Genomic DNA, 26,289 nt, shown 5'->3' on the forward strand with positions numbered 1-26,289 from the left:
GTCTGACCAAATCCTCAGCTCATTGAGCAGCCCTGCCCGCAGATGCCTTCCCAAAGTTAGCTCTACCCCTCCGATCACCCTTGCTTTCACCTTCCTACTGTGTCTTATTTGCTCTTCGCGTGCATGGTCCAGCTGTGAAAGAATCAATTGGCTACAGTCCTGCTGTTCCCAAGGAAAAATCAGGTCTGAGGATTTTTTTTTTTTTTTTTTAAAGTATTGCAAAGACATGGAGCACAGAGCTAATATATATCCTGATCTCCTCCTGGCCATTTGTTGTGACAGTGAACCATAAAGCAATGATACTAGCACACCAAAGCCCCAGCTTTGCCAATAGCCTGAGCTGGAGGAGCATTTCAATCTCCCTGCATAAATCTGTGCAGCAATCCATTGCAGAAGTGTGCAAGTCTCGCTGCCCACATGAGGCCAGATTCCAGAGCACTTTTGGCTAGTTCTGGTCCTTCGAGCAGCAGCACGCTGGATGCTGAAGGCTTCCAAAACTCAAAAGATGCCTGCTTCTTGCTTACATTCAGAAATGACCAACATGCTCAAGTAATCTCCCTGATGGATAATGAAAACCTCAGCTGGGGTCCCAAAACATCTACAGCTGTGATGGTAGAGGATGGCTGGCTGCTCAAGCTGTAGGGTAAGGAGGAAGTCAGACTGTGCTCTCTGCCTTGAAAACCCAGATGCACACCATAGGGGCAGGATGTAATGAATCATTCTTTGATATTCAAGCATCTTCCAAACAGGAGAACAGGTATCAGGAGAAAACAAATAGATCCGAGTACAGTGCTGTGTACAGAAATGAACTAATATCAAGCTTGACTGAAAAAGTTGATTAAATTAGTTTAATTTAAAAGCCCAAACAAACCCTGAAGGAGGTTCTTTGTTTATTGCTTTTTACCGACAGCATGCGTTACTGAAGAAGCACCATGTGGGCATGAAATATTTATTCATTAAATCTTTCATAAAGCTCCACACTATTGGTTTCACTCAGGATGTATTTATAACTTGTCAAAGTCCACGAAAATCACTGCTTTTCTTTCCCTCACCTCCATTCCCCTCCAGACTGTTTATAAAAGGATTAGGCTTTCAGTTTTCATTGCAATAAGCCTGATCCTCAGCTCCACTGTTGCTTGTACACAAAGTGCGGCTTCTTTAATCGTAACAGGATAGTTGTAGTTAAAATAGTTCAGCCTTCCCTGTACCACCCAAAAGGGACCATTACAGTGCTGCAAACCATACTGCGGCTTTACCATGTTCCTGCCATGGGAATGGCAACATCATTCATTTACGGAGGAAGGCACCATGCACCGGTAGCAATACATGGAAATAAAAGTCAGGACAGACAGTCCACCCAAGCAAGGGAAAAGCAGTCAGAAAGTGCATTCGTTTCAGTATCGGTACGTCTGAGTCATTTGTTATCAAACCTCACTCCATCAGTGAAACCCCTTCTTGAACCCTTCCTTGGCTGTCAGCCAACCTACAGATTAAACCCATGCTCCAAGTTGGGTTAATAACACACTAGCGTAAACAGTGCTGTATTATCTTCAGCGTTAGCTGTAAAACTATGTAGTATTGTTTTACTATAGTTTTACTGACTATATAGCTCAGTCCAGTACAGGAATGAGGACAGGTTATGCTTATAAATGAAAGTACTTTCCACCCGTAAGCGTGCAAAAATCCAGGATTTGCATTAGGACTGTGTGGGGACAATTGCATCAGTGAAACTGTCACCTATCTAAGAAGTTGCACTGATACCTAATCTGGGTGCAGGCGAAAGCTAATTTTCCCCAAATAATCCTGAGCAATAAAAAAAAGCTCCCCAAAGCAGAGGCTGAGCAGGCACTTTAGGTACACTGCAGAGTCCCGTGCAGTTTTGGTGGCTGCAGTCACTGCGTGCATCCCTGCGTCGTTGGACCGCAGGCTGTCTGGTCAGGACTGCTCTCATTTCCCTTACTCCATTTGTTTGTGAGAATAAATAAATACAAATACAGCATAAGCAGATGTCGTTGTCCCTGGAAACTAGGCTTGCTGGGTATGTTTCTGCTGAAACGGCTTCTTACTGGAAAATTAGGTTTTGATTAAAGTGTGTTCTTTTCTTGCTTTTAATAAACAGAGCCTACTTCATGTGCAAGCTTTGGGCTTTTTTTTTACTGGAAACCTAAACCAGCTTGCATGGCTTTGTTTTTTCAAATGCCTGATCCTCAGCAAGGGCTGGGTTCCCCAGGCACAAGAGCACCTCATGGGGCATCAAGGAAAAGACATCTCAGGATGACTCCATAAAGAGAGACCAGACCCTCTTGAGAGAAAGTCTAACCCAGGCAAAAAGGCAAGGAGGGACCAGCACCCACGTATGAATCCCATAAGGCACTGCTGCAACTCAAGACAACATTTTGGGTATTTAATCCCAGAAGAAACTGCCCTGACATTTTTGAGGGGAAAATCAATTACTTTTTTCCAAAGGAAAATACTGATGAGAACAAAGCAGAGGCTTCGCATTTATGGTTTTTGTGAAGGGGAAAAAACACCTTTTCTAAGTCAGTTCCACCAAAAACTCAATAGAAAAGCACTAAGAGTGACCACAGCTGATGAGGCTTCACCCCAGGGGAAATCTTCCCCTTACCAGAGAGCCCAACACTACCCCATGACCATGTACCTAAACCATGGGGTCATTGCAGAGCCAAGGCTGGGAACCTCATGGTAGGTATGTTCCCTAAGGACCACCTCCACTGCATTCCCGAAAATCTTGAAACAAAAGGACCTGTGTTTAACCAAACATTGATTTTTCCCCTTGATAGCCTCCATCACTCACAGCAGTTCCAACTAAAGCCAGAGCAGCGCACACCTCACATTTCCCACTCACACACTGAGTTTCACAACAGAAACAGTAGATAAATCATTTACTCCCGCATCCAACTTGCAAATCTTCCAGCATCTCATGCCTGCAAGGGTCTCTGCAATTATGCCTCTAGACCTGAAATATTATATTAAAAGGAAAATCAAAACAGAAAAGGTTGACCTCAAGCCCAGCAGACCTGGAGATGCTCAGAAACTTTGCATTTGATAGTCGACAACTCAAACTTTTTGCAAAGCCTGTCCCACTGGCCAGGCTGTGCCACATTTGCACAGTAGCTCAACAATTACTTACATTCCCAAAAGACATGGGGAGGGCCTGTTACACTCAGTTTACCCCAAAAGGGTAATACTTGGCAATATTAAGTCTTTTTAAAGTAACTAAAGCCAAAGGCACGTGCAAAAGATTTGCAGTTTCACACAATAGTGAAAAGACCATTTTCCCTATCAAGACAACATTATCCTGATGCCGCACAAGCAATGGGATAACTCTTCAATTTTCACATCCCAGACTGAGCGATCTGAGTCATGCCAAGGAAGACAAGGAAAAACTACTGTGGGTGCTGTAATGAAAATATGTTCTTCTCAGGAGCGAGTCTGCAAGGGGCTACATGGGGCTGGCAGGGAGATGTCAAGCCATGATATGCTCCAGCGATTTCCAGCTGCTGCAAGCTCCCAAGAGGCAAGAGAGTCAACTGGCATGGCTTCTACGAGGGTAAATTTCAGCCCAAACACCCCCGGCTCTTCAGCCAAAGCTGGCATTATTTTTACCTCCTCTCCTCCTCTCTGCCATCATTAGGACAGCAAAGAAAAAAAATGCTGTTTTTTATATGCTCGTTAATTATAATCTGCTAAATGTTCTATGCCAATGCATAAAGCTGCCTACTATGCTAATAGAATATTTAATTGACATTTATTTGCTGACTAGTTATTTATGCTAACGTCACCCCTGCATAATTAATAGTCTGCTAAAGTCGACTTGAAAAGCACACATAAAACACTGTGCTAGAAGTCATTTGCAGTATTTAAAATAAAGAAGTCCTGCAATCTATTTACATTAGGTTAGTCTAAACTTGGTTTTGATGGAATAAGAGGATAAAGATCGGGCAAAGAAGAGATAAAATAAAAAATCTATATACTACTTGAGAAATATGCAGAGTTTTTGACAGTACAACCTGCCAAGGAAGATTTCCGAGTTTCATTTTACTTGGCTCGAGGGCCCAGTTCTTAGCTGATGTAAAACAGCATAAGCTCAGTGAATGTCTACTGATTTTCTCCAGCCTCAAGCTCTTAGGAAGTAATATTTCAGGTGAGCCTTCAGTGAAAGCGCTAAACCAGGGCCAGATCTGCTCTCAGTTATACCAGTAGAAAAGCAAACTCATCTCAGATAAGTCAGTGGAGGCGAGCCAACTCCTCACAAAGATAAAAGGACAAGTCCACCCTGCCCATCTGATCCCTCTACCTGCACTATTATCATGGACCTGCAGGCATAGTTTATTTCCTCTGGGATGAGATTACCAGGGGAAAGTTGGCTTCGCTTAAATAAAAAACATCCGTGATCGCATTTTCTGAGAGACCAGCTCTGGAGGCCTTCATCTATTTTCAGAAACATTATCTCTGTGTCACTCTCTGAAGAACCTGTGGACAAGCTTTGCAGACACAAGCGACCTCCAAGAATGATGCTGAAAGGCAAGTGTATGGGCCACATCTCCACCACCATCACCAGCTGTGCCCCTCAAAAAAGCCTCCTGTGCACCTAAGGAGTCTTGAATGACACCAAATCCACATCCCAAGCAGAAACTGACGGCTCAAGGCTTGCTCTTCTCTTTGCTCCTGTCTCACCAGCTCCAGTTCCCATTCCCTGCACCCCATTTTCTCTCAATCCCACTACTTTCTGCTGCAGTCCAGCCCCAGTATCTGTTCTAACCACTACACCCCTCGATGATTTCACCTGAGCACTAACAAAATGGAAAAATTGGCTCAAAGTTAACTTATTTCTATCTATCTGTTCATCTATCTGACACCTTGCACACACATCAGCTGTGCAACACAGCCGACCGACTTTTGACTATGCAGAATCCAGTGAGTCCTCATGCCATAAGTTTTGACATGGCCAACCAGATCCACTTCTCCACTCCCTTACATTAGTGATCTCAAAGAGCAGGATTTGGCTCTGTGATAGAGTCAGATAATAGTAAAATAAGGAGGGGGAAAAAAAAAAAGTTGTCATTTGAAGGCAACCCAGTTTGCTGTGGCACAATTCTTCTCTCTTTTTTCATCCATACCCTGCCCAGAATCAGATCCAGCACTTAGAATCTGAGTGAAATTCTCCTCGTTTGGCCTGGATCTAGGATAAAAGTTAACCTGACCTGAGTGAAACACAAAAACCTATTTCAAATAGTGACCAAATGATGTTCACCTTCACAGAAAGTCTGGACAGGCAAAATGCTTTATGTCCACTGCTCTTAAGGCATGTTTCACTTGATGAAGCTCAGCACCATTCAAGAGGGACTCACTTCACCCCAAGATCAGGCTTTTCAGCTTTAATCCTCCTTTTATTGGTGTAACAGAGAAGTAAAGGCTGCTTTCCTACACATAATTGCAGTATAATTATCATCTTGGTCACCAAATCCAGGTATAGATGGTGTTCAGAGGTTTTCCCATCTGTACCAGTTCATTGGAAAACCAAAATATAGACCTGGTTCTCCCCCCGCTGTACTACTTTACATCTCCAGTCTCCTCCGTTTTCTGGTTTACATGGCAAGCAGACTCAAGCTCACCGCACGGATCTGCACACAGAAACGCCCTATTTGAATTTCCATCTGTCAATAACATTAAAGCAGAACCACCGCGGCAATTACAAGTGTACACAATAATCTTGTCGTCCAGTGTCTTTAGCGCATCCCAGGATGCATTAAGATAGTGCCAGGAGAGATTCGGCTCTGTTGGCTCAGCTGTAAATCTGCAATCTGTACAAAAACACCCGAGTGTCAATCAAAAGACGTTCCTGCTCTCTGCGTGGTTCACAATGCATAATTTAGCTACTACGCTTGTCAGGTTCTCCACGCTGCTCTTCTACCCGACGGTGAATGTGTTCATGAACCCAACTGTCATCAACAAAGGAAAACAGCACATGGAAATAACAGGCTAAAGGAGGCAAGAAACCTCTTTTCCTTTCACAGTTAAAGGAGTTACTAGTAAGGGAAAGTTTAGTTAGTCTTTAATTTTTAATGGTCAATGGGTAAAACATCCCAAAGGATGGAGGATGTTGAAAAACAACCGCATCAGCTCTGTGCTGAGGATGAAGACAGTGCTTGGATAAGACATAGGAGGGGATAAAGGCTGCCCCTGCTTCCATGCAGGCTAATATAAAGGGGAAATTTTAACTAACTGATGGAAAGTCTATGTAACATCCCACCCCTATAGTGCAGGAAACAAATCCTACTATACCACCACAGCTCTGCCACTGTCAATGAACTTTGAGGCAGGTTGTCCTTCCTCATCTGAATTACAATTGCTGAGGGGCCTTGTCAGAAAGGATGAAAATTTCACACTCAGCTACATCAGGCAGTAGCTACCCACTGCTCTACACCACAGTTAATATGCAATAAAAAAGAAATCTCTGTCCCAGGACGTGACTTTAGAGCTGATCAGTGCGAAAGCTACAGACCATAAGGACAGCTTCACACTTGCCTCAGCTAGTTCATGAATAAACATCCAATTCATTCAAATGAGTTCTATATTAACTAATTTAAATAATTTTCATTTTGCTTTGAATGGTAAACAGATCTATTCTGCCAGGATAGTTGAGTTTGCAATTCAAATTACACACCGATTTGTAATGAGAAAAATATAATTAATGGCAAAGCTTGAAGTAACTACAATTCTACTCCTTTGATTTCCTGCAGGGAAGGAGGGGGTGGAGGGTGAAGCTCACAGGCACATATGCGCTCACACCATCCTTTCATAAGCCAATACATTTTATTGCAAACTCAAGTATTTGGCCCTCAGTCCTATTCTAGTGCATTGAACCATAATGTCATGGGAGGACATAACATGACTTGACATTATACTTGCAGGTCCCATGATGCAATACTAACGTCACCCAATAAATAATCACGTAACAGTCTGTAAATTAAATTACTTCCTTCTACTGGGATCATAAACAACAATTATTTGGCAGCTGCCCCATAAAAGCTCTGTGTGTGCTGAACATTAAATCAAGCTCTATTGATTTGCTAAACTGAACCGGCCCATTTTTTCACATCTCTCTCCCATCTAATGAAATTCTTCGTCCTATCACTCTATACCTTTCTTGTCTGGCATCACGTTTATAAGATTAGCACTGATTAGTCCGATCTGATTCGTAAGCAGAAACAGAGCATTGTCCCAGTGCTGGTATTCTGCCTGTTAAATAAGTCCTGTTTGGCAGACCTGCTTTTTAACCAAAGCCTACAGCTCCTGATTAAAATGAAACCCTAATTACAGATAACTGGCCCTGGCCATGCTGTTTGCATGGTCTTGCCAACAGATATCCTCACTGTAATCAAGATGTGCAGAATCAGGCCCTTAGAAAACGGGTCCATGCAATTTGAAGCTGGCTTTCATTTCTTCCAAAAGTTTGACAACAAAATAGTGTGCAATGCTAAAAAGGTAAAAAACCTCCATAGAGTTCATAGACAACATCACCTTCATTATAACAAATGCAAAGTCTGATCTGCAGGCTTCACCAGATAAAACTCTCAGCATTCCAATGAATGTTGGCTCATTAAGATACATTTACTGATCAGCCAAGCAATTAAGCACAGGACAAACTCCAGACATCTGCATACAGTAAGTCTAGTACTCACAAGCTACCTTTAAAAGCTGGTCAGAGCTCAGTTCTCCCTACAGCAGATGAGCGGCACCCTTGAAATTCCAGCCTCTTCCTTGTGGTGTCCCAACGGGAGCTACGATCTTTGAAAGCCACCTTTTACCACAGGCTGAACCCTGTGCGCAAACAGCCAAAAGAGCTCTGCGATTTATGAGCACATTTAGGACCTCTCTCTTTTCCAAGGGAGAGAGGTCCTGAAGGCTCAAATCCTCCTGGGCATTTTAGATGCCTCATTCCAAAATACGACTCAAGCTCTTAAATGCTTAAATCTCTTTTGAAATTACAACGTACGCATTTAATTTATTCTTTCTGAAAACTATACTAAGACACATTCAACAGAGTTTATTCACTGAGAATTGAAGTGGAAAAAAAAAAACAAACCAAAACAGGGCAGTTGCCCAAATTTAAGACCCTGGCATACAGTTCATCACCCAGCCAGAGGCAAAAGGAGGTATGATGCACTGCACATCTGCAGTCATTCAAACAAGACAATTCACACGAAGTAGCCCGAACCCAAAGAGCAGATTCCAACATTTCCATGAAAAGGAGTTGCCTTCAGTTATAAAACAATCATTATTTTCTACTAAGTCAGTTGATAAGATCTCTTACCCCTTGACTCTGGCATTTTGAGATTTAGTTTATGGCACTGTACACCTTTCTGGTAACATTGATTATAATCCACGTAATAAAAGGTAGCTTAAGAGACCAATGAAATAAAATACCCAACCTCTCTCATCAGCTTGATTTACTAGTGTTAAGCCAACAGATTTCTCAACCGTATTTGTCTTCAAGAATTCTTTTTTTTAGGCAATCAATCCTCTGTTTATTCAAAAGACACAGACCAGAACAAAAAAGATAAATTTAGCTCAGAGTTCAGCATACACAAGGCAAGAATGTCAGCTCTGATTCAAGGACCACATCTACAGCTCACTTCAGTGGGAGGTCAGGCAACACCTACACCAGGAAAATCACACGTGGCACACAAATGGCACATACACTTTTTTTGATGGTCACATGCAACAGAAAGTAAAAGAATAACTTCAGCAGTAGAATCTTTAAGTGAGACTTTTCTTAAATGCATGCACAAGCTGCAGGCTAAATATTCATTCAGTAACCTAGAGCTCTTGCACTCAGCTTTTGTGCACCTAAGAGTTGATAATCAGGACATGTCCTAACCTATGATGACCAAATTTTGCTACCTTTAATCGCGTGCATCTATCATTGACATTAAAAGCTGCAAGAATCTGGCAATGGAAGGTTTTAAACTTTCAGGGCAAAACACTTCGCACAGCCAACTTCTGGTTTTGGTTACACTCGAACTGATCTTGCTTAGTTTATTATCACTCTGAATTTCATCCTTCCTTCCTACAAGAACAGGACAATTTTCTCCCCTAACTGAAAATCACAGCTTTACACTTGAGCAGTAAGTTTCCTTTTTAAAACAGTTTCCTATAGAAGCGCCTTCTGTTGTTACCAACCAGGGCAAAAATGCCTTTGCTAGAAACCAACTGGCAAACTGAATCACCCGTTGACCTGTGGGGACCTGACCCTGACTGCATCACCCAACACCAACTGAGGATCTGGAGTACCCACTCCAGATTGACTGGAAGTCTGGAGATTAACCACCAGCCCAACACCAGAGCACGACCCTAACAAAACACACAGAACTCACCATCTGGAGGCATCAGGACCTTGTTATTCTGTGTACACCAGCCAACGGGGTGAAGATCTGCTGTCATCACGTCACACCAGAAATCCGCCCTGCGGTCATCTCCATAGCCACAGTAACGAAGCAGTAAGAGCTGTCCACATGTTGTAATGATTGTAGCCACCCAATATGTGTCCGGATTGCTCTTGTTGGCCACTTCTAATTTCATTCCTGGTTGGAAACTGCTTTGAAGGCTGATTTCAACCTTACAAAATGAGAAAGGCATGGTGTTACCTTTTCTTCTTTGCAGGAAGACCCCCTCCCCAGCTAGACAAGATAATGCTGCCCTTGAAGAGCAGCTCTGGGATAGGATGCGAGTTGATTGTGCTCTGTCATGGTTTAACCCCAGCCAGCAACTGAGCACCACACAGCCGCTCGCTGGATCTGGTATTTGGGTCAGGGCCCAGAGCAGAACCCTGGAACAAAATGCTCTCTCCAGACAGCTGCTGGACCAAGGATAAACTCTACAATAGAACTTTGGCATTGCACTGTAATTCTCCAGTACAGAGAATTATGGTCCTTCGTTCTGCAGTACTCTACTGTTGTTAAAATGGAAGCAAAATAGGGGGTGGAGGATTGTATTATTTTTTTAGACGTAGATGGAAGACAGGCTTTTCCATCACTGCATCTCCTTACCCCTTCAAAACAAGCCAAGAAACCACCTGGAGACAAAAGTGGTTTAATGGCATGAATGCAGTCATCCAAACAGAGACTTCTATTAAAGTAGCAACAGGTTCTTCAGGAAGCTTTCTCACTGCAGTACAACTACACTGTTCCCAAAGGACATCTCTGCCACCAAACAGACTTAGCGTAAAGCAGCCCAGAGCATCACAGCTAAAACCCCTCTCTTCATGCTGAAGATATCCATGTCCTCCAGAGCATGCAGACCAGCCAAGTGAAACTAGGAGAAGAGGAGCCAACCAACAAGCAACTGTAGAAGAATGGGCTACAGTTCTGATGGGTCAGGGAGGAGGATGAGTAGCACCATCCTCAGGAGACTTGCAGCTAAGGACAGAGAATCACCATGATTTCTCATGGCTTGACTCAGATGAAGGTATCACAACACCTTTCCACTAGGCCCCAACATCTCTGACGGCACAGTCTTGTGGTTGAATGACAAAGATGTGCCAGAAAAATCTACCGATGTGGCCACATATGCATGCCCTTGACTGTGATGAAGAACTCATACATGATCTTAATTTCTGTCCCATGTCCTCATGTGACATCACACACGTGGAGCTGAACAGAAGAGGTTAAACAACTGGTGGTGGATGGAGAAGCTTGTCCCAGACAACAGTATCCTTGACTGTGATGAGCTCTGCTTGGAGACAGAGCCCTTTTTTCAAAGCATGCTCTGATCTTCTTCATCAGTCAAGATACCAGAGACTTCAAATGCTACTTGCGCTAACACAGACCAGACCCGCAGACCATGCTGTAACTACTACGGCCATCTGTATTAGCCATGTTCACCCAGGAAAAGCACCACCTACCCAAGTACTTGGTTCTCATGCATCTCCAGGCAGGAGGCTGAGAGATTGCTTCCTATGGGCCATGCTGGGCTCTAGTGCTGAGTGACCCTGCTAGTCAGTAAAGCATGCGTTAAGTGGACAGCTTTGGAGAAATAAGGCACTCTTGTGAGATGAATCTCTGTGGGTTGGGATGGACAGCAATGAATAAATAAGGAGAAGGATAAATAGATGAAGAAAGAAAAATTAGTGCATTAGAGCAAAAGTAGAGCACTGTAAGCCCTCAAAAATGGAAACTTTGCAGATGATGCAAACACACCAAGTTAACCTAACACCAGCTGGGGGGCCATTCCTATGCAGTTTGCTGCATGCACAGAGGGATGATTTCTCCCCAGAATAGTCAGACCCCACTTCAGTTCTCCAGGGACCCCTGAAAACCGGAAGAGGGAACGCACACAACGCAGCAAAGCTCAGACAAAGCACGTACGTGTTTGAAGGAGGTGTGGGGAGCAGCGCTGGCTCCTGTTTCCTCCAGGAACTCATCCCAGTTGAAGTCTGCGTCCTCAATGCTGGAGCCCTCATCTGTTCAAAAGCAAAAAAAAAAAAAAAAAAAAAAAAGAAAGAAAGAAAAGCAGCCTAAAACACAGCCAAAGAAGGCAAAAGTTGTGTCAAAGAGTCCAGGATGAGAATAGCAACCAGTATAAACATCAACACAAGAGAAAACAGAAAGCTTGTTTTAAAGATCTGCGCTTATCTAGTTTGACTGACTCTTGCTATGCTTTCAGCAGACTTTGGCAGCCAACACTTTGAAACCAGAAATGACTCTGCTTTCACGGCAGTGGGGAACAAACCCATCATATTGCAACAGGCACTCCTGCTCTTTTATTTTGTATTTGATGCAAGGGAGGTGGCTGCCTGTCTGCTATTACAAGGGTGCAATGGCCTTGCTTGTGCCCCAAAATCGGGTCACACAGCACTGTTAATTACAGCTGTGCCCTGGTGATAATATTAGAAGTTGCTTCAGTTGGCTGAGCAGTGTATAGAGCAAACACCCCAACCCTTGGGGGGTGGGGGGGCAGGTTCAGTCCTGCCATGCTTTCTCTCCTTCCTCAGCATCCCTCCACCCAGAAATCTCAGCCGAGGCCCCCATGCCTCCCTCCTCCCCCAAGACTACAGCTGCTTTCCCCCAAATCCCCCAGCACCCCTCACCAGACCACTACTGCCTTCTTGCTCCCTGCCTTTGTCCCTGCCCCATTTCAGATTTGGGGCTCTGCATCATGCCTCCCCCATCCGCACCATTGCCCCTCATGATCCTTCCCCATAGTGAAGGGCTTGACATTACTACTCTTTTTTTTTTTTTTTTTAATAACCACGCTGAGCAGAGCAGAGCTGAGGCCTCAAACCATTGCTGAAACACACACAGCAATAATTAAAAGTAAATCTTCTTTCACGTGCAGAAAATCAGCCAAATCTGATTGTTTTCATTTTTTTCCCAAGCAATCTTGCAAACCCAGTTTCATCCCCAGAGCAAAAACATTTACAGTCTAGCAATGAGCTCTTTGCAATAAGCATTTATCAGGCAAACTCTGCAAGACCCTTACCTGCCCAAACATTCATCAGTGTGGTCATGATGTAATTAAAGTGACTCATGACAAACTGAATTAAGAAACCTCCCCAGACAGTTTTATGAAGAAAACGGCAGGGTTAATTTATTGCAATTATTGCTACAGGTCTCCAGTTTTCAGGACCAGAAAATTATGTTGTGCAATAGGAATCTCTCATTATTAAAAGGGGAAGACACAGGTTTTATTTGCTGCCTATGGAGCCAGACATACATAGGCGAGGGGAAGAAAGTGGATCAGAAGAGGGTTTTTGAGACAGAGCTGGTGGAGGGTAAAGATCTGTCTGGGAGTTCAAAGAGGAGCGCTGAGCTGTCGTCGCTGTTAAACACTTTGCACACTGCTGCATCAAGTCTAAGGTCTGACTCCTTGCCTTAAACTCAGTTAACCTGCTTAAATGTGAAGATGTAAATCAACATTTACTCCCATGATAAAGTGGCTGCCAGATGACTTTTCAACTCAGCAAGACAAGAAATAACCCAACTCCATGATCACAAGCTGAAAATAGACAAATTCAATATAGAATAAGGGATGGGCCTTGTTTTGTTTCTTGCAACCATTGCAAAAACCTCCACGCATAGAAGCTGACTCAGATATTTGACCCAAAATGATGGTTTTGTTCATTCTTGACTGAAAGATAAGCCACAGCTTAACCACAAGGTAGGAGCTTGGTGCAAAAATTGCTAAGAGTTTCCTTCATCTACATCATGCAGGCAGGCAACTTAGATGCTCAGGGAAATTTTTCAGCCTTAATGTCTGCAACCCTGTGGAGTTAATGTTTTAGAGAAGAGCCAAGATGAGAGATTTCAAAGGCTGAGCCTCTAAAATAAAGTATGTTAGTCCATGAGTAGATGAGCAGATATGGTTATCCATCCCGGGCTTAGAATTACTCCGATGCTTAAGCAACTTTCTACCCTGAGAACAACCAACCCCCGTCCCACTAAAAGTCAGCAACATCTGACATGAAAAGCAAAAGGTGAAAAGCTAAAAGTGCATCCCCTCTGCCTGGTTGCTCCCCGCTTCTGCATCCAGCTGCGCTTGTGGTGTTGGGATGGGCTGCTCAACAACCCCAAGGACAGCTTCACCTCAGGACAGGACATTTCCAGGTCAGTCCTGGGCTCTCTTCTCTTCTGCTCAGATACTTCTACTTCAGAGCATGAAGCATTCCCCTCAGCCCATGATGCTCTCTGTATATTCTCAGGTTTTATTACTGCTTTTTGCTCTAACCTGCTGGGTGAGCCCAGACAAGTATCTCCTTTTCTCCAGCCTTTCTTGGTAGTCTTATGAGAAAGAGTCATTCCACAGAGCAGTGGAAGCAAGGATTTTTAGGCAGTTCAGTATATAACCTCCAGCCCTTGCAGGGAGCAACGTCTCCAGGGTGACAAAATCCAGAATTTGCCAACAGCATGTTAATTATGTTAGCATTACAGATGCTAGTTATGGATGCAACAAGTCCTCCTGTACTTCATAATCTTATTACTTGTGACCTACTCTGCCACGTGCCAACACAGAGAGACTCACTGGCCCCACTGTTCCCACAGGCCCACCGGCAGGTTCATTCACATGCAATCCAGCAAAACTCACAACAGCACCTGTTTAAAAAAATATCACCCAGATCACTCCTTTCTAAACCCAAACAGAGAGGCTTTAAGACCTCAGGGGAAAGTAGTGTGAGAGCTGCAGCCTTTCCTCCCTGTCAATCCATTTCTCTCCGACACATCACAAGTCGGACTCCTCTACTGTGTTTTATCTGCAGACTTTATCAGGAAATTACTTTTACAAGGTCTGTAAAAATAATGTCAAGAGTACTCATTTATCACAGTATCAGTGTTTTATTTTGCTTCGTTTTATCACAAAGGATTTTGAAGGGACTGTAAGTTTCCAAAATGTTTTTTTATGGACTTTGTTCCCTTCTAGAAACCTGGCAGGGGGGCATCCAGAGCAGAGACAGCGTGGCCCAGGGACGAGATCAGCCCAAGGGACCCAGTCCCATCCATGCACACAGTGGGGCTGCACACAAACCTCCTCATCCATCAGAAAAGCCCTACTGCTGAGGAGAAGGGGAAACCTCTTGCTGATCTCTCTCAATCGCCTGGAGATCCCCTGATTAAAATGCAGATAGAGAAATGCAAAGTCTGTTTTAATATATATCAACGAAGATTGTGCCCACTTGAGAAGCGGTTATCATAAAGCTGATCTGTTCATCGCTCCTCAAATCACACACTCCAAGAACAAAGTCCTGGCTCTGCTGGACAGCTGCAAAACCCCAGGTGCCAGCATTTCACAGAGTACCCTGCGAGATGACAAATTTGGCATTAGGCCTACTTAACATATCAGCTCCCTTTCCAATTATTGGTACTTAGGTCCAGTGCTCTTTCTTAATGAAAGAGTCAAGGCTGGCTAGCCTACAATATGGTGATGTATAAACAAGCTCAGGATGGCAAATAAAATCAACAAGTCATTATCTGTGAGCCTCTCAATGACTTTAAAGTGCTCATGCATTGACATTATAAAAACGCAACTGTTCCAGCTGTTAACAGCCTCCCGGGATGTTTGGCTACTGGAAATAAAGGGGATAAAAGAACCAAAACCTGTGGCTCCAGAAACACAGATTTTTCCCAGGCTTCACTGAAGGAGAATGTATTTGTGGCAAACTGATTAGCCATCTCATTTATAGCACATAGGTACATTCATGACTTTTTGAGTGAACAGAGAACTGAAATGCTTTAGCAGTTAACACACCAAGCGAGGCAGGGCAGGGAGGAACCTGGTCAACCACAAACCTCCAGCATGGCCTTGGGAGAGTCATCAAGATCCACATCCCCAAAGAAATTTAGGCACCACAGGCCAGTTCTTCTCATTCCAAAACCAATGTCTATGGCTGGCCAACTGAATCTCATCCTAGAGGCTCCTACCTCTCTCCCATGGATATAAATGGGTCCAACGGTGACTAGATCAGGCTGCAGGTGTCCACTCTGGAAATGTCTGAACTAGAGGACATGAATCCCACCACAAGAGAGGGGTCTGCATCATGTGAGCAACAAGGATTGAGATGTTCCCCTCTGCTCCAGCCAGGGTTAGCTTTCTTCCTCCTCAGTGAGGAGAAACAGGCAGTTCCAGATGGCAACTCAACCCAAAGGCAACCCGGCACCTGTGTTAAAATGGGATGACTTGCTTTCTGGAGCTGTATCTTTCTCTTCACTGGTGATACAGGCAGCATCAGATGAATCAGGTTTTCTAAGGTGTTTTAAGACACCTCAGCTCCAGATTCAGATGTTTAACTCTAGAGGACCCTCAGTAGTCATCTCTATGAGTCACACTACAAAAGGGAGGCTCTTTCTCTTTCATGTCTATGGGAGAAACCAGGGCAATATTTATGTTCTTACCTAAGGTAACATAAGTGTCCTGCTTCCTTTAGGTGGGGTGAATCCAGGTTTCTCATCACAACCCCTCCATACCTACACATCCTTCCCTTGACAGAGACAGCACACTTTTCCTGTATGCTTTGCCTTCTCGCGGATGCCTAGAGATATCCATTAGACAAGGGCAACCACGTGTGACACTTCCTCCCAGGTAAGTTCCTATCATGCAACTATTTCTGATTCAGGGGTTTCATGTCCAGTTTCCCTTTGAAGCCATCTGAAACAACCAGAACCACTGCATATACCATGGAAAAACCCCAAAACTTTGGCTAGGCTAGCAACCCCACAGCACAGGAAAGCTTCTACCTCTCTGTGTCCCACCTACCAGGCAGAGCTTAAGAGCCCAGTTGAACCTGGCTTTTTCATGGCAAAAGTTGTAGAACATGGCTGCATTGCACAAGGGGCTGTGCAAAACAGCCCATCCTTACCTTAAAAAGCTTACAAAGTCCCCTCAAGGAATCACTGAGTCACTACGAGAAGTGAAGAAACTAAAGGCTGGGTGGCCAAATTTCTGAGGTGCTGAGGAAGAAACAGTGAAAAGTGGACCAAAGACACAGCTTTGCAAAGGACTTCAGCACAGCACTGACCAGGAAAGCACAAACAGCACCAGCGGAGAGAAAAGATGCAAAGGACACTGAAGGCAAAGTACGCCGTTTTTAAAGCGTTTTTAAGCAGTCACCCCAACACTGCTACTGTTGGATTTGAGTAGTGTTGAGTCAGTGATTCACCACTGGTGAGGGCACCTATTTCCATGGAAGGAGACATTAGGCAGCCCTTTCGGAGGCCCACCTGCAAGCACAGACTTTCATCCGCCATTTACACCTCAGGATCCTTTTGTCAAGAATAGCTCTTACAGAAATGCAAGCGAGTTCTGGAAAAGCATTCAAGCATATGAGGACCAACACAAGTACCACAATGCAAAAACAAACCCTTTAGTACAGACTGACTGATAGCTCAGTGTTGTTCTCCACAAGTTCATCAGCTGACCTCTTCCATGCAAACACAGAGCAAGGATGAAGTTAAAAGTTATAGTTGAGCCAAATTAACAATTCAGTGCCACTGGGAGAGGTCCCATTCCCACCAGCATGTGCTCTGGCCCTCCCTCTTCCTCCAGCCAGTTCAACTCACAAAGCTGGGAGAAAATTAATCACTTTTTTTTTCTGGATTACCTTCCTGCTTGGTTAGCAAGTTGACTGACTCAGCCCAGGGTGCGATGGGCAGCCGAGGTGGTGCAAGAGAAGAGATGGTATAAAGAGGGGTCTCCCGGCATCAGAAAGAAAGTAAATTTGGTCTAGCCATAATGTGCAACTTCACCATAAGATACAGTCTCCTCCAGTTAAGTCTCGATACGGGCAGTTAAAGCACCTAATTCCAGCAGAAATCGCCAGAAGTTAGCACTTATTTTTCTGTATCTACCATGACGATGCCCAAATTTAGCATAGTGAATTCTCACCTTTAGGTGCCCACCCCAGAGCATTACAGAGCATCCAGTCATACCCATGAGCACAAGGACAACATGCGACGAGCTCTCTGCTGGCTGGTCTAATGTTTGTGAAGCCCTCTCACCTGAAGCACTCAAAAAAAATTGTGAAGGAAATGAGGGTGAAGGCCAAAACAAAGGATAAATGCTGTAATTTCTGAATGTTCATTTCCTCTCTTTAACCACAAAACTTCGACAAAATAAAAAAGGATGGGGAAACCGGAAGAACACAATATGATGTCCTGGGAAAGGTTTTCCATTGCTTTTCATTTAAATTTTTAATAGCTGCCATGTACTGTAGAGGAGATCCAGAAGAAGAAAAGCTCAAATTTCCCAGCCCATCAACCATGGGACACAGAATCCATAAGACTCACAAAAGGCCTTCAAGCTGTACAACCAATCCCAATGGTCCCCTGGCAACATGGCTGTCCTCACCTCTACCGGTGATGAGCTGGAGGGCTGTAACAGCAAAGACAAACCATGGGGTAAAGGAGAGCTCACCTGAATCAAACTGCTCCCTGTTGCCGTTGGCCGGGCTCTGACCCATCTCTGGGGAGAGATGTTGGGTCTCTTGCATGGTGGCAATGAAAGATGCCCTTGTCTCCATGGTTCAGAGGAAGAGGCCTTGCCTTCTTAATTCATCCTGCAGCAGGGAGCGCCTAGAAGACAAGCTAAAAGAAAAAAAACAATGAGTGATTTGTTCTACCTACACCAACCCATTCCTTCAGCCTTTTCTAATGGTTTTCAAGTTATTTGATGTTGATTGTAACCCTTCAATCCTGCTCTCTCCTCCAAGGTGAAGCTAGAGTTGGATGAGGAACCACAATGAAGGACCTTAGTGGCAATAATATCATAACAGCAATAACAATTGTAACAACAGAGAAGATAATGAGGTAATAAACAGCATCCATAGGATTCACGTCTCAAAGTTCAGTCCAGCTCCCTGTACCACCAACAGAGAGGGGCACACCAGCCCATAACGTGGCACAACCCATAAAAAAAAAAAAAAAAGCAGGAAAGGCCAACTAAACCATCCTCCAGCAAGTCCAGCCCTTGACTTCCAACTTTTTGATGGCAAACACTGTGTGAGTTATATCTCACTCCATAAATTTTCAAACTTCCAAAGGGGGAGATTTGTGATAATGAAACAGAGGAAACACTGAAGGGAAAATACTTGGGAGAGACTGGAATAACTCTAGAAAATAAAGTTCAGCATGCAAAATGCACATACCCTAATGAAACAGTGCTGGCTGCAACTCTTTTTTGAATGAAGGTTGACCTACGGTAACTGCACAAGTTAGTACCATGCAGGGTAGCAAATATTAACTCAGGTTTAGATTGCGTTATGTTGGCAGAGGAGATTCTTCTAGAAGGAATGACCATAGTAAATACAAAGTGGAATAAAAACACGCAGAGATGAAAAATTATGTGAGAAAGGGAATACAGACTGACTGGGTCTTGAATGAGACGTCAGACTAAATGAGAACTATATTTCTATCTACAGTGAACCACCAGACAAGCAATACCCAGAGATACACCTCTAGGAGTAGATTAAAAAGAACTCCAAAGTGAGATTTTCAGTAAAACTCTCTGAGATGGTGATGAATTATGAGGTGTCAAAGGAGGACTGAAAAAGAGAAACCAAGAGATCAGGTTATGGGCACAGAGGGAACCAGCTATTCACACAAGATATGCTAAAGCGAAGACAGATAGTAGGGAAAGCGTGTGTCCAGAATATACGATGCGGAGGGCTGGTCCTGCTTATTAGCGGATGCCTCCAAGACTTGCATGACAGAGAGGACTATGCCAGCAGCACTGACGCCAAATGCACTGCAAGAAGCATGACTAAAAGTAGGAAAAAAGTTTACTGCCAGAAGCCAGGCAAAGCAGGAGGTAATAAGATCGTAAAAACATTATGGGATTTTTTCAACTTTTACTGCTCAGGAGGCATATTCAGGAAGACCAGATATGGTGGTTATAAAACAGAAAGAGGGAGAGTGTTCTGTTGTAGATTTTTCATTCCCAGTTTTTTAGGCTGTTCCAATGAAAACTTCAAGGAAGAAATGGGCATGTGTGAGCAGTTATAGGAAGAACTGAAAAAGATGAGGGGCATGTCAAGTGTAAGTGTGATATCCACTAACTGAACCATGGCAGGACTGTCTGCTGGAGCAATCACAACAGCATCGTGGTGATTGCAATTAAACCATGCTAAAACCATGGGTGTTTCACAAAGCATCATAAAAGCAAATTACCAAGGTGATGCAACCCCCAGCTGAAGGTTGTTTGGGCAAAGTTAGACGCCCATCAGCAGTTTGTGTTCCCCACCCCAAAGGAACATGCTAATGAAAGGAAAAAAACTATTTTTAAAAAAGGAGACTGTAAACCCATTCAGAGCAATATGTTTGTTTTGGTCTCTCTGCAAAGTGCTTAGTATACTTTGAGCACTCCATAAATAATAATGATCACTTCCCCACTGCGATGGCCACTACAGCACTTCATCTTTATTCTTTGTTGACATGAGACTCACTAATGAATTAAGTGTATTATATACTATGAGTATTTTCAGTGCAGCTTACCTCAGAACATATATGTCACATCCCCAGCGTATATTAAGTTTCAATTAACTATGAAGCTAGAAGCAATCAGTCTACTGAAAGTCAAAAAACACTTCTCCTTTGGTAGAGAATACTTCTGTAAATATCATTAATAATAAATTGGTTAAGTATCAGGATTTTATATGAAGCTTGTTTTAATGTGAGGGAAGGGGAGGTGTCAGCAGAAGCTAAACCTTGGGTGGATTCAGCTGTTTTCATTTTTGCCTAGGACCAGACAATGATGGAAGGTAATCTTGGTCTATTAAAAAAAATTCAAAGAACAGAGAGAAACAGAGAGATCAATTCAAACACAACAAATCAATCATCTTAAACAGAACTCAGGGGTAACAACATAAATACCACGAAGAAAGACAAGCTACTTGGTAGTGTAGTTAAATCTTGTGATGCTCCTATGATGCTGATAAGACAAAGTTATGAGCTGATAAAAAGCTGAAGGTGTCCAATCAGACAACAACAGCATTTGCTATTACGCAGTCAAGCCCCAACTCTGCCGCCAGACCCATGAGAAAGGCGTGTTCCCCTGGGTCAGGGACTTTCCCATCAGAAATGGAAAATGGATGGCAAAACCAGCAGGAACCTGTCTGAGGCAACACGGCTGGGATCCATCCTTGGTGGCCACGGCTGGGGCTGGGCTTGAGCCCAATTCAATTAAAAGGGGGCAATGCAGAATCTCTTAGCCAGATTCAGCAATATCAACATTTGTTTGTTTAACTGTATTTTAATGTATTTTTTCCTTAAGCTACAGACAACTTATTGTTTTTCAAATGTCCTGTCAAGAGCATCCACATCCCAAGAAAACTGAATCTGTCAGAGGTTATAGCTTATCTTCTTATTTTGAGAATAACTAGTTTACCATTTATGGTAGGCGCGCATTTAAGTATTTTCCCAATACTATGTGACAACAAGACCAAACTCTTATGCAAACATAAGCTTCAAGATAGCTCTCAGCCTTGGTGTTAATCTAACTAACTAGCAAAGAAAGCTGACATAGGGTATTAATTTTTCACTTCTTAATTGCTGCTAATTAACACTTCAAACAGAGTCCCCAACCATACTGTTAACAGTAGCATGCTGACTGGCCTGCAATCATCAGCATTAAACAAGCAGCACACACCGCTGTACTCCGATTTCTCTGTCAATCTGAAGAAACCTGTGTCCACTGGAAACCAAATTAAGGACCACAAGCCACATCACCAGCCTGTAAACCAGGGGATGGGAAACAGCTGCGAAAGAGGCTCAAGGTGACACTACACTAGGCAGACACACAAAGGAAAATATTATTAAATTTATTGGAAGGAGCAGGGAGGGGGGAAATTCCCGGGTTTCAGATCCCTTGTTCATTGTTTCTGCACAGTTTTTAAAAAAAAAAATCTATTTCCTTCTTCCCATGGCTGTCAGTCTCAGCCACACCATTATCTCAAACATGCCGCCTTGTCATCTCTATCAATATTGGCTCTTTGTATAAGTGCCGGCGTTGGCTTCCTCACACCATTTTACATTTCTCATCTCCTGTCGACTTCACCCTGCTTTTCCTTCTTTTGGAGTAAGCCCCTGTAGGGAGAGGTCCCCTACCCACACGCACAAATCCAGCACCCTACGGCTCTCCCTTAGGGTCAGTCCTGAAAAACTTACATTCTCCCTCCAATACAGGCTTGGTTAATTGGGACTGACATTAAAAAGGCAGGCTACTGGAACAGAGGATGCAAAAAAGATCTTACATCCTTGAAACCTCCTGCCTGGATAGTGCATCAGTTGTGTCAATGTACCACTGAGTCCTGAATGGTGAAGTGCAAATCCCACTGCTTTCCCAAAGATCTGGCGCCTGCCTCCAATATTCAGTAACATTCATTGACTTGAGATGGTCTCACCTCTCAGTAAGGAGCCACCTGATGAGTACAGCAGGGCTGCAGCAAGGGCTGACAGCACAGCCCCATGTCCTTGGTGAAGAGCCCCTACCAGGGAGGTGGCTGGTGGGAAGATGGTCCATGGGCAGCTCCAGGGCTCACTGCATTTCCAGAGCTCAACCCTAGGTATGTTGGGATATAAGGAATCCGCATTTCTTTTTCCAGCCAAGTTGGAAGGAAGCTGAACATGAGGCGGCCCCAGCAGACTTTCCTGGTGAATGCATCTGCTGATTTCACCCAGTCCCCTCAAAGCCAGGCGCTACCATGTACAATTTCATGTAGCCTTTACTATCTTCAAGCCTTTTGCAGGACCATGAGTGAAAAAGCCACTGCAAAGAGATCAGGGAAACCATTTTGAAAAAAAAATGAGACCAGATCCACCTGCCTGAACAATTAGGAAACAGCAGCAATTGGTGCTGAGGCTCTCGGGAAACAGGACAGGACTGTGCTGAGACCTGCCCTGCCTCAACCCAATCCAGGAGCTGAGACAGACACTCCAGTTGTCTCCTCTTCCATCCTGCTTCCAGAACGCATCATTTTTTTATGTCCCTGCTAATGTCCCCCACCTGGCCAAATCGCTTTACATCAGGTAAAACGGGGGCACCCAGGCCTGAGCAGATGGAGCAAAAGCCTAGGTAGGACACAGGTGATACCGGACCAGGCCCTGACTCCATTGTTGTCTTCATCTTGGCATTTTCCAGCACAGCAAATACCCATGAAACAGCACTAAAAGAAACGATGCTCACCAATCCTACCCACCTCAGGTGGGATTTGCCTCACCTAGTCAATCATTTGCAGCTAATCGAGAGAAAGGACCTCCAAAGGACAATTTGTGTGGTCCAAGTTGGACACCCAAAATTCGGATGAGATGAACAACCCCCAGGGGGTGCCTGTGCTTGCACAGCACCTAAGATTTTAGACATCCAAATTGGCCAGCAAACAAACTGAAGAAGTGAGATGCTCAGATGCCATATGGCCCAGCATATGGGGCAGGGAGAAGGGGGACTCAGCCCTGTGGGACTAGATCTAGGATGCATGCGAGTTGGCTGCCACAAGACTGAATCTGAATCATGCTCTCCCTCCTCAGGTGACCCACCAAGGCATCTTCTCACCCACGGGACACAGTACAAGACCAGGCATCACCCAAAAGTCAGGGCAAAAAATACCAACTTGATATCCTGCCCACCCTCAAGCACTCTTCTCCACGGCATCAAATTTCCCCTTTGGGACTCTGACCCAACACTGCACTCCTACAGCCCTTCTGGTTGCCTCCATTGCCTGCTAGCCTGGAGACGCCTGTGTCCCAGTGGCTCCCAGCCCCATTAAACACTGAGATCAGTCTTTCCAGTAGCCACACTGCAAATCACAACATACACAACCTCCGATTTTTACAGCTCAAGTCAAGTCAACAGTGTTCCCTTCTGGGACTAAAAGTCTGGATCTCCATTCCTTGCTTTAAGCAACACAGGTGACCTTTTTCAATGCTCAGAGACCACCTCCAAGAGCATGCAGGCAACGTAAGGCAATAAATGCAGCCTCCAGCTCCCCAAAAACCTAGTTCGTGGGAAATGCTGCAAATCACCCCTTTGCATTTAACATGAGGATGCCCAGGACTAATGCTGTGACTGAGAAGAAAGCCTGCTCCTCTAGGCAGAGGTCCCTAAATAAAACCATACTTCAAGCAGGATTGCTAGTGGCAGCCTGCCACAATATTTACACCCCCCGAGCATCTGTACAATGCAAATGGAGGCTCATTTGGAAGGGCTATTGAACACATCAAGGAACAGCTTTCACCTCCTAGAGAAAGAGCCTGTCTCTCTTCTCAGACAAAGTACCAGTTGGAAACTTTTTAAGGATCACTTCTTCCAAATTCCTGTCCTTTTTTTTTAATTATTTATTTGAGAGCTTCCCTCGCCAAATGTTTTCACTTATCTCAAGTGACAATTTCTCTTTCATATTGAACACCCCACAGGATTTTATTAAGGGTAAATAACTGCTTTGAACAGTGCTGTGTTGGTTGAGATGTACTCTGGGGTGGAAGAAACAAATCCCATCTAATCTGGAGAACTAGAAATGTTCACAACATTCAAATACATAAAAAATAGCTGAATGGGGAAAGAGTATAATCTGTTTTCCATGTTCTTGGTGGATCGAAGAGGAAGGCTTGGGTTTAAACTGCAGGAGGGGACATTTGATCAGGCATGAGAAGAAATCACTAATAACGAATCTGGTGAAGAAGTGGGATGGACTGTGGGAAGGGTACAGAGCCTCTGTTTTTGGAAGGGTTAGGATGCTGATCTGTCCAGAAACAGATCTTGGTACAGTTAATCCTGCCCTGGGTTAAGAGGTGGCCTGTACAAGCCATGGAGGTCTCTTCCAGCCCTAATGCTCCAGCCACTCAATAAGGCTCATCTTTCTGCTTTTGAAGTCAAGCATCAGTATCATTTGTGCAGCAGCACAGAAAATAAATGACTAAGCCTGGAGGGAAAACATGCAAAAATGGGAAACTAGAGGCACCATCAGAGCAGGGATAGTCTGCATTGTCCATCTCGAAGGGGAAGAAGGACAGGAACCAAACTCCTCTGAAGACACATGGTGGAGAAAGGATTATGCGAGGTGCTGACACCCCTCCGTAACTCAGCAGGTCCTTGCTCTCCTCTCTTCTTGCACTGGTGCGGAATGCCTCACGCTTTTTATGCCAACAGAGACAAACCTGTTTCACAAAGCAATTTTCTCATCCTCCCTCCCTGGCACACCATGGAGTCCAGGATACGCACAGAGATAAATAGCAGTGAGATACGATAACAGGAAGTAAAATAAACCTAATTAGAGAAACTAACTTGTTTACAGCAAAAAGCCCTGCAGTATTAGGCAAAAAAAAAAAAAAAAAAAGAGACAGATGACAGGCAGACACACAGACTTAGGTACACATCCCTCTCTTAGCTGCCCTATATGTAAATATAACCTAAAGACCTAGAGCCGGACTTAAAGCTAAAACATGCCACAAACTTCACTGAGGACTAGACAAACCTCTAAAAATAAAAGCACTTTTTCATTAAATTTCCCTTCTCCCGAGTGAGCTGGATCGTTTATAACCAAGGTCTACAAGGCATTGCTGCCACACCTGTACCCCTGCCATGGCCCGTGCTAACCCTGGACGTCCCCGCCTTGAGCGTCCCACGCAGCCCATGTGCATGGCACGATACTGTGCTCAGCACCCACACCAGCTGGCTGGGGAACCCTCCCAGATTCAGATATCAACAGCAGGATCCGGCCCCAAACCACCCTGCAGTGCTGCCATGAACAAGCCAGGCAAGGCAAGTGGGTGCCTCTCCCCTGCCCTGAGCTTGCATTACTGATGCTCATTCCAAGCAGCTGTAAAATCCCCTCCTGTCACAGCACTGATATTTTATATTCTCTTTCCATAGACATAAATGTCAGCATAAAGTGCCAGGCCAGGGAGAGGGAGGTTGCCATGTATTAACCTGTCTTATTTCCAGCTGTTCTGTCACCTAGGAGGTGGCTGTCACCTTCTCCGTGATTCAACAGGCGATTTTCATGATGTAGCCCCACTTTGGTAAAGCACTTCTACCCATGCTAAGGACCCAACATACACCAACTACTTCGGGAATACGGCATACTTAAGATTAGGCATCTTCTAAAGTTCTCAGCTAAATCAGGGTCATGAAGAAGACCAAATCTATATCCCCAGTGCCCCTTACAACAGGTAAATAGCTGCAGGGAAGAAGCACAGTGGCAACATCAACCATCTGCAACACCATGTCTTCTCCCACCTCTGTGTTTGAAACGGAGCTGAAACAAGAAAGCCTTTTACATGCGTAACGTGAACACGCACAGCTGCTTATCATCCTGAAACATCTCATCTGATACTTATCATCTCAAAATACCAGCCACGTGGATCAAAAAAAAATCAATCAGACCCCCTGAATGGGACAGATAAGCCAAGTGACAGAAGTCACCCAGCGGGAAACACAAAACACTGTTTTCATGGACTTAATTTAGGGCCCAATTCAGAAGCCACTCATCAGCCAAAACTCCCATCGCCCAGGACAATCAGTTCTGCCTTCTATGTTGCGTTGCTTTGCAGCAGTTGGAGCCATTTAAAAAAAAAAAAAAAAAAAAAAAAAAAAGAGAGATGCAAACCAGAATCCAGGCAACATCTGCCATCCAATTCCAACACTTTTTAGGAAAAATGACATTTTAGGTCTTGGCACTGTTTAGTTCATTTAAACAGCACAGCTGATCAGCATTTGGGCTTAGTCCTACACATGCTTACATCCCTCTCAGTGCTTTACACCCAGAAGCAGCTTCACTGACTGGTAGGA

General features: G+C 44.2%; 1 protein-coding gene across 3 annotated transcripts in view; it reads right to left on the bottom strand.

Annotated features, from left to right (window-relative positions):
• The window catches only part of SFMBT2 (Scm like with four mbt domains 2), a 120,421-nt gene that overhangs the window by 88,420 nt on the left and 5,712 nt on the right, over positions 1 to 26,289 (bottom strand). For 2 of the 3 annotated variants that reach the window (XR_015706800.1, XM_087767235.1), the window contains exons 2-4: positions 17,926 to 18,095; positions 11,391 to 11,485; positions 9,402 to 9,642 (exon numbers count right to left, since the gene is read on the bottom strand). Coding sequence is in view for 1 of the 3 variants with exons in the window: in XM_087767235.1 (XP_087623361.1) it covers positions 9,402 to 9,642; positions 11,391 to 11,485; positions 17,926 to 18,031 (442 nt within the window). In the remaining 2 variants the exon portion in view is untranslated. Of the gene's footprint in view, positions 1 to 9,401; positions 9,643 to 11,390; positions 11,486 to 17,925; positions 18,096 to 26,289 lie in introns of those variants that run through there. The other variant, XM_087767236.1, reaches the window with a different exon arrangement.

Source organism: Nipponia nippon, unplaced genomic scaffold (assembly GCF_047370975.1).
Source record: "Nipponia nippon isolate SJK-2023a ecotype South Korea unplaced genomic scaffold, ASM4737097v1 scaffold_3, whole genome shotgun sequence".
Taxonomy (NCBI): domain Eukaryota; kingdom Metazoa; phylum Chordata; class Aves; order Pelecaniformes; family Threskiornithidae; genus Nipponia; species Nipponia nippon.